The sequence below is a fragment of the Selaginella moellendorffii genome, unplaced genomic scaffold (genome assembly GCF_000143415.4).
Source record: "Selaginella moellendorffii unplaced genomic scaffold, v1.0 SELMOscaffold_163, whole genome shotgun sequence".
NCBI classification, from domain to species: domain Eukaryota; kingdom Viridiplantae; phylum Streptophyta; class Lycopodiopsida; order Selaginellales; family Selaginellaceae; genus Selaginella; species Selaginella moellendorffii.
Genome location: NW_003314423.1, coordinates 15,158 through 26,491, shown reverse-complemented (window position 1 = coordinate 26,491; position 11,334 = coordinate 15,158). Strand labels below are relative to the sequence as shown.

The 11,334-nt window shown below is 53.8% G+C and overlaps 5 protein-coding genes and 1 non-coding gene across 7 annotated transcripts; 3 read left to right on the top strand and 3 right to left on the bottom strand.

Annotated features, from left to right (window-relative positions):
- The first annotated feature begins 365 nt into the window (after positions 1–365).
- On the top strand, positions 366–437 carry TRNAD-GUC. Its single transcript has one exon. It is a non-coding gene; the product is annotated as a tRNA-Asp (tRNA).
- Positions 438–472: 35 nt separating this feature from the next.
- On the bottom strand, positions 473–2,470 carry LOC9663404 (pentatricopeptide repeat-containing protein At4g02750). The gene has a single exon (XM_024667195.1). It carries the CDS (start codon positions 2,468–2,470, stop codon positions 473–475), a length of 1,998 nt encoding a protein of 665 aa, XP_024522963.1.
- Positions 2,471–3,329: 859 nt separating this feature from the next.
- LOC112343547 (pentatricopeptide repeat-containing protein At4g02750-like) lies at positions 3,330–5,489 on the top strand. The gene has a single exon (XM_024667194.1). It carries the CDS (start codon positions 3,330–3,332, stop codon positions 5,487–5,489), a length of 2,160 nt encoding a protein of 719 aa, XP_024522962.1.
- Positions 5,490–5,652: 163 nt separating this feature from the next.
- LOC9663384 (pentatricopeptide repeat-containing protein At4g02750) lies at positions 5,653–7,221 on the top strand. The gene has a single exon (XM_024667193.1). The coding sequence runs from the start codon at positions 5,653–5,655 to the stop codon at positions 7,219–7,221; it is 1,569 nt and encodes a 522-aa protein (XP_024522961.1).
- Positions 7,222–7,259: 38 nt separating this feature from the next.
- LOC112343546 (RING-H2 finger protein ATL8-like) lies at positions 7,260–7,949 on the bottom strand. The gene has a single exon (XM_024667192.1). The coding sequence runs from the start codon at positions 7,947–7,949 to the stop codon at positions 7,260–7,262; it is 690 nt and encodes a 229-aa protein (XP_024522960.1).
- Positions 7,950–9,576: 1,627 nt separating this feature from the next.
- LOC9663382 (chromatin remodeling protein EBS) lies at positions 9,577–11,240 on the bottom strand. Of its 2 annotated transcripts, none has more exons than XM_024667201.1 (5): positions 10,745–11,240; positions 10,296–10,638; positions 10,157–10,225; positions 9,924–10,095; positions 9,577–9,871 (listed from the first exon to the last, which is right to left on the bottom strand). In XM_024667201.1, exons 1-5 carry the CDS (start codon positions 10,812–10,814, stop codon positions 9,869–9,871), a joined length of 657 nt encoding a protein of 218 aa, XP_024522969.1. In that variant the 5' UTR covers positions 10,815–11,240; the 3' UTR covers positions 9,577–9,868. The 2 variants fall into 2 exon arrangements, with proteins under 2 accessions (XP_024522969.1, XP_002993540.1); XM_002993494.2 differs by having other exon boundaries at positions 9,577–9,853.
- Between the last annotated feature and the right edge of the window lie 94 nt (positions 11,241–11,334).

Below are 11,334 nucleotides of genomic sequence, written 5' to 3'. Positions count from 1 at the left end.
ATGCTTGGGCTCGATGGCATTGAAGATGAGCCATGCATGGTTGGATGACATGGTTGAGGAGGTATGTATTCTCAGGGAGGGCAATCGATCGAGCGTGGGCATGGAGTGCCTTGGCTGTCCATAGATGACTGCAAACGAAGCAAAAGCTCGTGCTCATCCATTGCCTGCTCGTCATTCATTGCCTCTTTTGGTGCTGTGAGTGTTGGGACGCTCACAGCGAAGGGATTCATTGCAAAAGAGATCAAGGGATCCAAATGAAAGATCGCAGCGCACTAGCAAGAGGACGCGTCTCGGCCGTATAAACATTCTGTTTTCCGTGAACCTAGATTAGTTTTAACCCTGATAATCAAGTTTGTATAAGCAAAGTCGTTGTAGTATACTGGTGAGTATTTCCGCCTGTCACGCGGACGACCCGGGTTCGATCCCCGGCAACGGCGTAAAATTTTATTCGCTCTTTGCTTGAAGAAAGAATCTATTTCATTCGCTCTTTTACTACATTTTCCGAACTTGCTAGACCATGACTGTAGAGGTTGAAGAGCAACACATACGATGCAGAGTCTTGCGGTTTGATCCTCATGACATGCTGCGCTGCGTGACGCCCACGCACCAAATCAGTGTCGTTTCTTGACGCTGACAAGAGTGTCATCCACGCCACTTGCTCGGGCATGAATGGCATCGAGTGAATGAGCTCCTCGGCATCGCGAAGCCTCCCCGCCCTCGCCAGTGCTGCGATGAGGCAGCAGTAGTGCTGCAGCGTCGGCTCCACGAAATTGTCCGCCACCATTGCCATGAACCTCTCTCGGACCTCGTCCACGATGCCCGTGTATGCCACCGACGAGAGCAGGCACAGGAACGTCAGCTCGTCCGGCTTGATCCCGTCGAGCAGCATCGATGCGAAGAGTAGCTGCACGGCGCCGTGATGCCCCGCGTGGGCATTCGCTGTTGCGAGCGCGGTCCAGGAGACAGTATCTCTTTCCTGCATTGTGTCGAAGAGGGCTTTCGCCTCCGCCAACCTGCCGTGCTGCGCGTATGAACCGATAAGAATGTTGCAGGCGGAGACAGTGCTTTCGGGCATGCAATCAAGCAGCTCTTTCGCGCGTCCAATATCCCCGTTTTGGGCATTTGCTGCAACGATTGCAGCCCACGAGACGAGATTTGCCTGTGGAATTCGCTCGAAAACCTCTGTAGCAAACTGCAATTGGCCCTCCTGCGAGAACACGGATAGCAAAGCCGTCCACACAATGACATCCCTTCGTGGCATATGAGTGAAGATATCCTTAGCTTTCTCGAAATGCCCTCTTTGGGCAAATGCTTGAATCATCGACGTCCACGATGAGACCCCGTGCTGGGACATCCGATCGTACAGATCCTTGGCGCACTCCACGGATCGATCGGCCACAAACCCCTGAAGCAGCGTGTCCCAGGAGATCCGGCACCGGCGGTCCATCTGATCGAAGAGCTCCTTGGCTTGATCCAGGCGCGCGTTGACGACATTGGCCTGGATCATCGCGTTCCAAGCCGCTCCATCCCTCTCGCGCATCGAGGCAAACACCTCATCCGCCTCGATCACGCGCCCCTGCGCCGCCAGCGCGTCCAGCATCGCCGTGCAGCACACCGCGTCCCTGTGCGGGATCCGGTCGAAGAGGTTCTTGACGCCGTCGACGATCCCGTTCTCCGCGAACGCGACCATCATCGCGGTCCAGGAGAGGAGATCGCGCTGTGGGCTGCCGTGGAAGATTGAGCACGCCTCCGGAACACATCCACTCCGGCAGTAGCCCTCGGCCATGGTGTTCCAGGACGTGGTGTTTCGATCGCCCATCATGTCAAACACCACTCTCGCTCGATCCATCTGGCTGTGCTGCGCGTACGCCGCGATCATCCCGTTCCAGGACACGAGATCTCTCCTGGGCGATCGATCAAACGCCGCCTTGGCGCGCTCCAGGTCCCCGGATTGGGCGTGCGCCGTCATCACCGTGTTCCACGAGATGGAATCCGTGTGGGGCATCCGATCGAACACCTGGTCCATGAGCTCCAGATCGTTGATTGCGAGCGCGGCGATCAATCCATTCCAGGAGACGACGTTGCGCTGCGGCATTCCATCGAAGAGCTGCCAAACGCGCAGTGGATGCCCGTGCTGGGCATAAGTGCCCATCATCGTATTCCAGGAGATAACGTTCTGCTCGGCCATGGAGTCGAAAAGCCTCCGCGACTCGGCTACTTCACCGGCCTCGCCATAGCCAGAGATCATCGCGTTCCAGGTGACGATGTTCCTCTCAGGCATTCGATCAAACGCTTCTCTTGCAAAATATAGCAAATGCCCAATAGAGGCATTTGCTGAAATAAGTGTCGTCCAAGTGACTACATTGCGTCTTGACATACGATCAAACATAACTTTTGCGTCACCCAAAAAGCCACAGTGTACGCAAGCACCCATCGCTGCCGTAGATGACACCACATCCCACTCGGGCATCTTGTCAAAAAGAAGTTTTGCCAGCACTGGATGCCCCTGTGTGGCATATGCTTGAAGCAGGCAAGTCCAGGATACTGGATCTCGCCGTGGCAAATTCTCAAAAATAGACCTTGCTTCTTCTATGTGACCAAGCTCTGTATAGACACGGATCATCACAGTGGCTGCGATTTGGGTCTTTTCGGGCATGGCGTGGAAGAGGCGCATGGCCTCGAAGAAATCCCCATTCGCGGCACACGCCGAGATGACGATATTCCAGGAGAAGAGATTGGGCGAGGGCAGGGAGTGAAAAACCGCTCGCGCATCGCCCAGGCTACCACATTTGCCATACATCTCGACGATGAGATTAGCGAGAAAGGTGTTGGTGGCGAGATGGGAGTGGAGGATCTGGACGTGGACGCACTTGCCCTGGACGAGATCGCGAGAGACGGTGTAGGATTTGATGAGCCGGGCATAGGCGGCCGCGTTCATCGATCACAAGTAGCCATGAAAACCTTGGAACTTCACTAGAACAACAGTTCTAGAGCAAGGAGTTTGTGTCACTCGCTATTTAAGCCAATGTGACTTCTCATCAACTCTTTTTGGATGCTTTTTTAATATATTTAGAGGCCGTCAACCGTCAGACCTTGCATCACGACAAACACCTTTGGAATCTTCAAAGTCCTTGTTGTACAATGAGATGCTCCACATACAGCAAAGAGCAAAATAGCTCAGCCATCACTTTTCTCTTTTCTCTTTTACGGACGAAAGTCGTGGCGGTCATTCACAAAAGCTGGCACTTTACTTCAGGGACTGACTCATTAGACTCCAGTAAAACTGTTAGGGATGATGAAGTATTGAAAGTCATGGAGGAGACCCGAGAATGTCACTGGCTCGGTCCTCCAAGCGCTCCAAAGGTCAGGCGGACGATCTTACTGGCTACTACGCCGAGCTCATCAAATCGTGTGGGGCGGCACGGGACCTGGCCGTGGGGCGCAAGATCCACAGGCTCATCCAATCCAGCAGCCAATCCTGCAGCACATTTCTCGCCAATCGTCTGGTGGAAATGTATGGGAGATGCGGCGCGCCTGGCGATGCTCTCGCGGTTTTCAACGCCCTCCGCGGCAGCACGAGCCAGTTCTCGTGGAACTTCCTGCTTGCGGCATTTGCCCGAAACGGGCATTTGCTGCAGGCCAAACAGATATTTGACAAAATGCCCGAACAAAATCTCGTGGCTTACACGACGCTCCTCAGCGCTTGCTCTCAATCTGGTCATTTCCACGACGTGAGAAGCCTCTTCGATTCTATGCCTTACGCGGATGCAATTGCGCAGAACATCATGATCCATGCATTTGCCGCAAGCAGAGATCTGATCAAGGCGCTCGCGTTGTTTCAATCCATGGATCAGAGAAACGTTTACTCGTGGACCTCGATCTTAGTTGGGTTCTCTAACAACGGAAAACTTGAAGATACGAGTAAATTATTCTCCAAGATGCCCCAGAGAAGCGTGGTGTCCTGGACAGCCATGCTAACGGCATATGCCCGGTCTGGGCATCTTTTCCAAGCGCGTCGATTGTTTGATTCCATGCCGGCGAGAAACGAGGTGACATGGAACGTCCTGATCGGAGCATTTGCATCCTCCGGAGACCTGGATTTTGCCCACCAGTGCTTTGACGCGATGCCGGAGAGGAACGTTTTCTCTTGGGGCGCTCTCTTCGATGGTTACTCACGAAGCGGGCAATTTGGGCGAGCGAGAGAGCTCTTTGATCTCTTGCCGTTCAAGGATGTCGTCGCCTGGGGGATGATGCTGTCGGCGTGCGTCCAAAACTCGAGGATCGAGGACGCCGGATCCGTGTTTCACCTCATGCCTCACTCGAATTCCGTCACCTGGTCCACGATGCTCTCCGGTCTCGTGAAGTTGAGCGAGATGGGCGACGCGGTGAGGCTGTTTTGGGCGATCCCCGATCGCGACATTGTTGTGTGGACGATGCTGGTGTCGGGATTTAGCGCGAGGCGGGATTTGGATGCCGGGAGGAAGCTCTTCGAGATGATGCCCCAACATGACGTCGTCTCGTTCAATGTGATGATGGAAGCGTACGCGATCCGTGGTGAGTTTTCCGAGACTAGACAGCTCTTTGATCGCTTGCTTGAGGCAGATACAATATCTTGGGGTTTCATAATCGCAGCATATGCCCAAGCCGGGCATTTTGAGGAATCTAAGATGCTTTTTGATTCCATGAGCGGGAGAGGCGTGGTTGTGTGGACGACGCTGGCGGCGTCGTATGGCCAGCACAGAAACATGGAGATTTCGTTCGAAATGTTCCAAAAGATGGCGCAGTGGAACATTGTGTCTTTGAACGCGATGATCTCTCTGTATGTTCAAAACGGGTATATGGACGAAGCTCGGGCATTGTTTGATGGATTGCCAGAGAAGGATCTGGTTTCGTGGAACGCCATCGTTGCCGGATATGCCCAAAACGGGCAGCTCCACGAAGCGAAGGAGCTGTTCTTGCAAATGCCGTGCAAGAGCGTGATGTCTTGGAACGCAATCGTCGCTGGGAATGCGCAGAACGGCGCTTCCCCGGAGGCGCTGGAGCTCTTCTCGCTGATGGAACTCGAGGGTGATAGGCCGGACGAGGTGACCATCTTGGCAGTAATTTTTGCTTGCAGCCATGCCGGGAGGCTGGACGAGGCTTGGCACCATTTTGCGTCTCTCGGCGAGCGCGGCCTCCCAAGACTACGCAGCCACTACGGGTGTGTGATCGATTCTCTGTGTCGGGTAGGGCGGCTGGAGGAGGCCGGGGAGCTGCTCCGCCGGATGCCCGAGCAAAGCCACACTGCTCCATGGACAAGCTTTCTCGGCGCTTGCTCGATGCAAGGGGAGATCAAACTCGGCCAGGCCGCTGCGAGGAGAGTTTTCACCATCGATGCGGGGCTCACGTCTTCTTACGTGTTGCTTTCAAACACCTGGGCTTTTGATCTCCACAAAAGCTTTGCAAACAATGAGAGCGCTTGGGACGATCACTTTGATGTCGCAAACTAGAACCATAGAGATTAAAGTCTAGACACAAAGCTCTTGTCACAAGAATGTGATGCAAAAGTTTGCGAGCTTGATAAGAAAGTGTATAGATATCAATCAAGGTTGGCAGATTTACAATGCCATTGTCCACAGCAAGAACACTTACTTGCACAATCTCCTCATCCAGATGTTTGTGAGGTGTGGTGATTTAGAAGCTGGAGAGTTCATCTTCCACGGACGAAACAATCGAAACGTTTTCTCCTGGAACTTGCTGATTGCTGCATATGCCCAGTCTGGGCGTCCACAAGAAGCTCGGACTACCTTCGAGAAGATGCCCGAGACCGACTCGGTCTCGTGGGCGTCGGTGGTTCAGTGCTGCGCCCAACACGGTCTCATAGACGATGCCACTGCCATTCTAGAAAGAATTCCGGAGAGCAATCCCATTGCAGTCACAAGCTTGATCCAAGCCTATGTGAAGCACGGCCGGTTCCTTTGCGCGAGGAGATTGTTCTATGCCGGAATGTCTGGAAGGGATGTAGTCGCGTGGACGGCCATGATTTCATCGTACGCAGGAGATGGCGCTTGGGACGTTCTGGAGAAAATGCCCGCATGGAATGTGGTGGCGTGGACGGCTGTGGTGACTGCGTATGCCCAATCTGGGCATATAGTCGGCGCCAAAAGGGTGTTTGATTTGATGCCAGAAAAGAGCGACGTGTCATGGTGTTCGATGATCGCTGCGTGCTCGCAGTGCTCTGAAATTGATCTTGCAAAGGCTCTGTGCCGGATGATTCCCAAGAACAATATCTGCTCCTCAACTGCGCTTCTTGCCACCTTTGCCGCTGGCGGAGATGTGGTTCATGGGAAGAAAGTCTTCGATGAGATGCCGCAAAGGAACATCGTCTCCTGGAACGCAATTCTTCATGTCTACATAGAAAACGGGATGTTGTCCTCGGCCACAGCAGTTCTTGAGAGAATGCCTGCGAAAGATACGATCTCGTGGACGTCGCTGATTACGGCTCATGCCCAGAGAGGGCAAATCCAGAAAGCGCAAGAGATCTTTCAATCGATGTGCTGCAGAAACGCTGTGTCATGGAACGCAATCGGCGCGGCATACTCCGACAACAACTGTCCACTTCTTGCGAGATCTGTGCTTGATCGAATGCCGCAGAGCAGTCTTTCGTGCTGGAACTCTGTTCTTGCAGCGTATGCCCGCTCGGGGGATCCGGCGGCTGCCGAGTCTCTTTTCCAGTCCATTCCGGAGCGGAATTCCATCTCATGGACGGCCGCGATCGCCGCTTACGCGAACGCGGGGCTGCCCGCCGCGAGCTTCCACCGCGCACGCGTGATGGAGCTCGAGGGTGGCGCAATTGCCGACGACCTCACCTTCACCGCAATTCTCGGCGCTTGCATCCACCACGGATCCCTGCGCGAGGCGCGATTCTTCTTCCAATCCATGATCTCGGACCACCAGATCGCCGCCACGATCGAGCACTACAACTGCGTGATCGCGGCGCTGGGCAAGGCCGGCCACACGGACCGCGCGCTCGAGCTCATGGGCGCAATGCCCTTCGTGCCCGATTCCACCACCGCCAAGACGCTACTGGCGGCGTGTGGAATCCACGGCGAGCTCCAGCTGGGCTCCCGTGCCGCCGCCATCGCCGCCGCCGCCACTGGATCCTGGAATGCTGGAGATTCCCCGGCATCCCATATCCTGGTCTCCAACATGCTCTGTCTCGATGCCGGGGAACACGGGTGAAAGCCAATCCTCACAGATCTAGGGATTCTCGGACACTATCACACGCCTCCTTGATCCTCGGGGCGGCGCTCGGGCGGAAGAGGAGGACGATGCTCGATTGGAGGCGGCGGCGGCGGCGTTGGGGAAGAGGAGGCGCCGCCGCGAGAGGCCCAGGCATTTAGGTCCGCCAGCGCTACGAACAAGCTGGCGCGGCAGATCGGGCACGAGGCGTGGGTCATGAGCCACAGATCGATGCAGCTACAGTGGAATGCGTGCGCGCACTTGGGCAGGATCTTGATCTTGGTCCCCGCCGGGTTCTTGGAGAAGTCCGTGAGGCAGACCGCGCAAGCCTCCGCCTCCGCGGCGGCGGCGCCACCGCTGGGATCGCCCCTGGCGCGGAACTCCGCCAGCTCCGCGTAGCTCACCGTCGGGATGGCCGTGGCGATCTTGCTGCCCAGGCGCTGCGCCAGGCTCTTGGTGACCCGGGCCTGGAGCTCCTCGAGCGAGTCCGGCTGTGGCGGAGGGGCGCCGGAGGCGGCGGCGGTGGCGTCGGTGGCGTCGGGGCACTTCTTGCGGAAGACCCACTTGCAAGTGTAATAGATGATGGCGGTGGTGAGCACGAATCCCGCCACCACCGCGATCATCACCTTGGGGATCCGGGAGCCGGATGGGAGGCTGTACGAGGAGATGTGGAGCGGGCTCCGCGAGTCCTCCGGTGGAGGTGAAGTGCTGAGGATCTTGCGAGCCATGCCAAGAACTTTGTGGATGTAGCGAGCTCTTGGGGAAGCTTATCTCCTAGGAAGCGCGGAGGATCTTGCGAGCCATGCGAAGAGCTTTGTGGGCGTGAAACTTATCTAGTTCTAGACATTGATCCACCCGTCGGTGAGCTCCTCTCAACTTGACCTCGTTTGCTTCTTCCCCAGGAACACAAAAGCTTTAAAAGTCGAAGGGTCATTTCAGCTTTCGCTTTCCTCCCGGATTGCAAGATCAACACGCAGCTTGTTCTTTTTTTGTTTTTTTTCCGTCTTCCAAATCTTCACGCCTAGATTTTCTTTAAAAATCTCTCTTTTTCTTTTTTTCGGGCGGGCGAGCCGCGAGTAACTCTGCGCTCATCGCCGAGTGCACATTTTTGTCAATAAAGTGCGGACATCTCTGCATTATTGGAACAAAAGCGAGGCATGAAGTCAAGGATTTTATCCTCAAGGAAAACCAAAGAAAAGAGAGCAAAAATGAAAAAAAAAGAAAAAAAAAACCGGGGAGGAAAGAGAAACTCTGGGAGATTTGGAAGTTGGCGGTGACCATTCGGATTTGTGGTGGGCCGATTCGAGCTGGCTCGCCGGTACAGTGGAAATATACGCTGATGCGAGCGAGATCAAGCCCAAGAATGTTGACAAGGAGCACGGAAGAAAAAGACCAAAAAAAAAAAAGAGATTTTGCGTGTGCGCGGCCACCAATTCACGATTCGCTGGAGTCCAAACCACCAAACAAAACCAACCAGTAGCACTACTGTGCTCCCGATGTTGTGAATTCCTCGTCATCTTGTGTGTAGGATCATATCCTGTGTGTTTTTTTCTTTGTTTCGAAAGAGTCGCACTGACACAACTGAGAGTCTTCGATCGAGGCTGGAAGGAAAGACCAGCGGCTTTGATTATATTCTCGCGATCAAATCGAATAGAATATGGCTCTAGTGGATGAGGAGGCAAATTGTCAACAGAGCGAGTAAAATAAAAGAAGAGAAAACAGTGGTGTCGAACACTCTCAAAGTACGTTTTGACATTCGAAAACAGAAAATGATCTGTGAAGAGCTTTCGCTTTCGATAGCTTGAATCGTGGCTTTGTAAGGTTTTGCGAAAGACCATCTGGATCACCGCGAGTAAACAACAATGTCGTGGAGTTCGCGCTTTGTATGATTATTGAAAGCTCTTGTTGGAGGTGAATGTGGCGACGAAGAAAGCGTCGAATCGTTGTTCCTAAACTTTGGGGGTGTGATAAAATCGTGAGTTAGTTTGCTGCTCGGCCACACTCGGCATAAGAGGTCACAACACCACCCTCTAGCTCCTCGCAAAACATGGCAAGCTTCTTTCTTTTCGCGAGGAGCTAGAAAGTTAGCTCTCGGTTTGCGAAAGATCATCTGGCTCGCCGCAAATGTCGTGGAGTTTGCGTTTGTAGGATTGAAAGCTCTTGTTGGAAGTGAGATTCGCGACGAAGGAAGCATCAAAACGTTGCCTCAAACTTAGAGCATGCTTCCAGTGATCAAAGCGTGAGTTTCTTTGCTGTTCCGTGAAACTAGCTATTTTCTCTTCACTTCTCCGGAAAACGAGGAAGATGTAAGTTCTACCGAAAAACGAGGAGACCGTTGAACCAACAGAAGAAAACTTTCTCCATAATAGTGACTTTGATTATAGATTATAACAGAGATTCGAGATGATCTTACACCTTCCCGCAATGATCTTACACAACAGAGACAAGTCACTTCCCCTTCTCGCTAGAGGCTTTACATCTCCTCTCTCTCTCTCCCTCTCTCAGCCACTTGAGCTTTTGCCGTGGCCACAACACTGTGCTCTCAGTAAAATAAGTGTTTTTTCTGTTTTACTCATCCCACTGCTGCTGCCAAGGCTTCTTGCCATTACTTCTTTCGCCGCTTTGGATCCACCTGCAGGTAAATCAATCACTTCAAATAGAAAAAGGTAGTTTTTTTTTTCCACTCTCGTGTAGCTTAGTACCTTAAGTTCTTGCGGAGGCGAAACTTTCTGCGGGAGCTTCGGCTTAGAGGACGACACCTTGTGACCCGTGGGCTTGGACTTGTCTTGTGCTTGCGGAGAGCAATCCGGGCAGTAGTAGCTCTCCATCTTCTTCACTTGATCCACTGGGAGTCCGATGCAAGATGGATGAAACCTGCCATTTTTTTCATCGGAGGCTGCCAAGGCTTTTGGATTTGAGAGAAACTGATTCTTACCAGTCTTTGCACTCCTCACACTGCACCATAAGATCATCCGGGTTGTAAGGCATCTCGCACTTGCAGTACCTGTTTCCGCAAACCCAAAAAAAGAGAGCATAAGATAGAGAATCCAAAGTGAGAGCTTTGTCAATCTTACACTGCGACTCGATCCGGAGTGAAGCCTCCCGTGGCCGCCTTGTACTCGAACCGGCAAAAGTAGTCCTCGGATGCCACACTCTCCAGCTTGGTGTAGTTCTTGAAAGTATGAACAATGCACTTGCCTTCGATGGTATCGGCACTCTGGACGTCGTAGTGGTCCGACAAAAAGAGCTCCTTGAATCCATGGAACTGTCTCCGGCCGCCCATGGATTCCTCGGGCCGGTAGTACCACCTCACCCGGACCTTGGCATTGTTCTTGGTGTCCGCCTCGATCTGCTCTACGCGAGCAACGTATGGCGGCTTCTCGGGATCTTGAGCACGCATCAACACTGCGTCTCCAACTGCAAGCAAAAGAAAGCAAACCAAAGAATCCATTTCTTGGATCAATGCCTTTCCTCTCGAAGAATGCTGCCTCTCCTCTCTACATGCACTGAGGAAAGCACGTACCTTTGATGGTCTTGTTGGTCCCCTTGATAGTGTACGAGTCGAGCACTTTCTTCACTCCTTTGTTAACCATGCTGTAGCTACGCTATCGACGATGAATCTCTTCTCCTGCCAGCGCCTGGAAGCCCGGGTGAGCGTTGTCATGCAAAAGAATCGCCCTCCTGGGAAGAAAACTTGGAGCCCGCCAGAGAGCTCGCTGATCGAGGCGCGCCCACACACACACAATCCCTAGCTAGCAGCTCAATCCCTAGCATTGGCCGGGCGCGGCCGGCGCCGACGCAGCACCTCGGACCGCCTCTCCCCCGCCATCGCCCAAAACCCTAGAATCTACTGGAAGGAGCGAGGCTACAGGCGATATTCTCCCCTACGTGATCAAGCCGCCAGATCGGCCATCGCCAGCGCGCCCGGCGCGAGATGGCGTGGCGAACGCGACGTCCATGAAGCGCAATGCGCACGGCGATCCGCCATAGCCGCGGGTGGTGGCGAAAAACAATGAAAAAACAATGCGATTGTGCCAATGGAAGACGCTGCAGCGCCCATCGTGGCCGTCGGTCCGGCGCCCCGGCTCTCACATCCACGGCCGTTGGATGCGG

Bases quoted from the DNA above. Each gene is read 5' to 3' on its own strand.
- LOC9663404 (XM_024667195.1), bottom strand. From the start codon at position 2,470: ATGCCCGAGTGGGATGTGGTGTCATCTACGGCAGCGATGGGTGCTTGC.
- LOC112343547 (XM_024667194.1), top strand. From the start codon at position 3,330: ATGTCACTGGCTCGGTCCTCCAAGCGCTCCAAAGGTCAGGCGGACGAT.
- LOC9663384 (XM_024667193.1), top strand. From the start codon at position 5,653: ATGTTTGTGAGGTGTGGTGATTTAGAAGCTGGAGAGTTCATCTTCCAC.
- LOC112343546 (XM_024667192.1), bottom strand. From the start codon at position 7,949: ATGGCTCGCAAGATCCTCAGCACTTCACCTCCACCGGAGGACTCGCGG.
- LOC9663382 (XM_002993494.2), bottom strand. From the start codon at position 10,814: ATGGTTAACAAAGGAGTGAAGAAAGTGCTCGACTCGTACACTATCAAG. The intron at 10,639-10,744 runs GTACGTGCTTTC...TTTTGCTTGCAG, and splicing joins GACCAACAAGACCATCAAAG to TTGGAGACGCAGTGTTGATG. The intron at 9,854-9,923 runs GTACTAAGCTAC...ATTTACCTGCAG, and splicing joins CGCCTCCGCAAGAACTTAAG to GTGGATCCAAAGCGGCGAAA.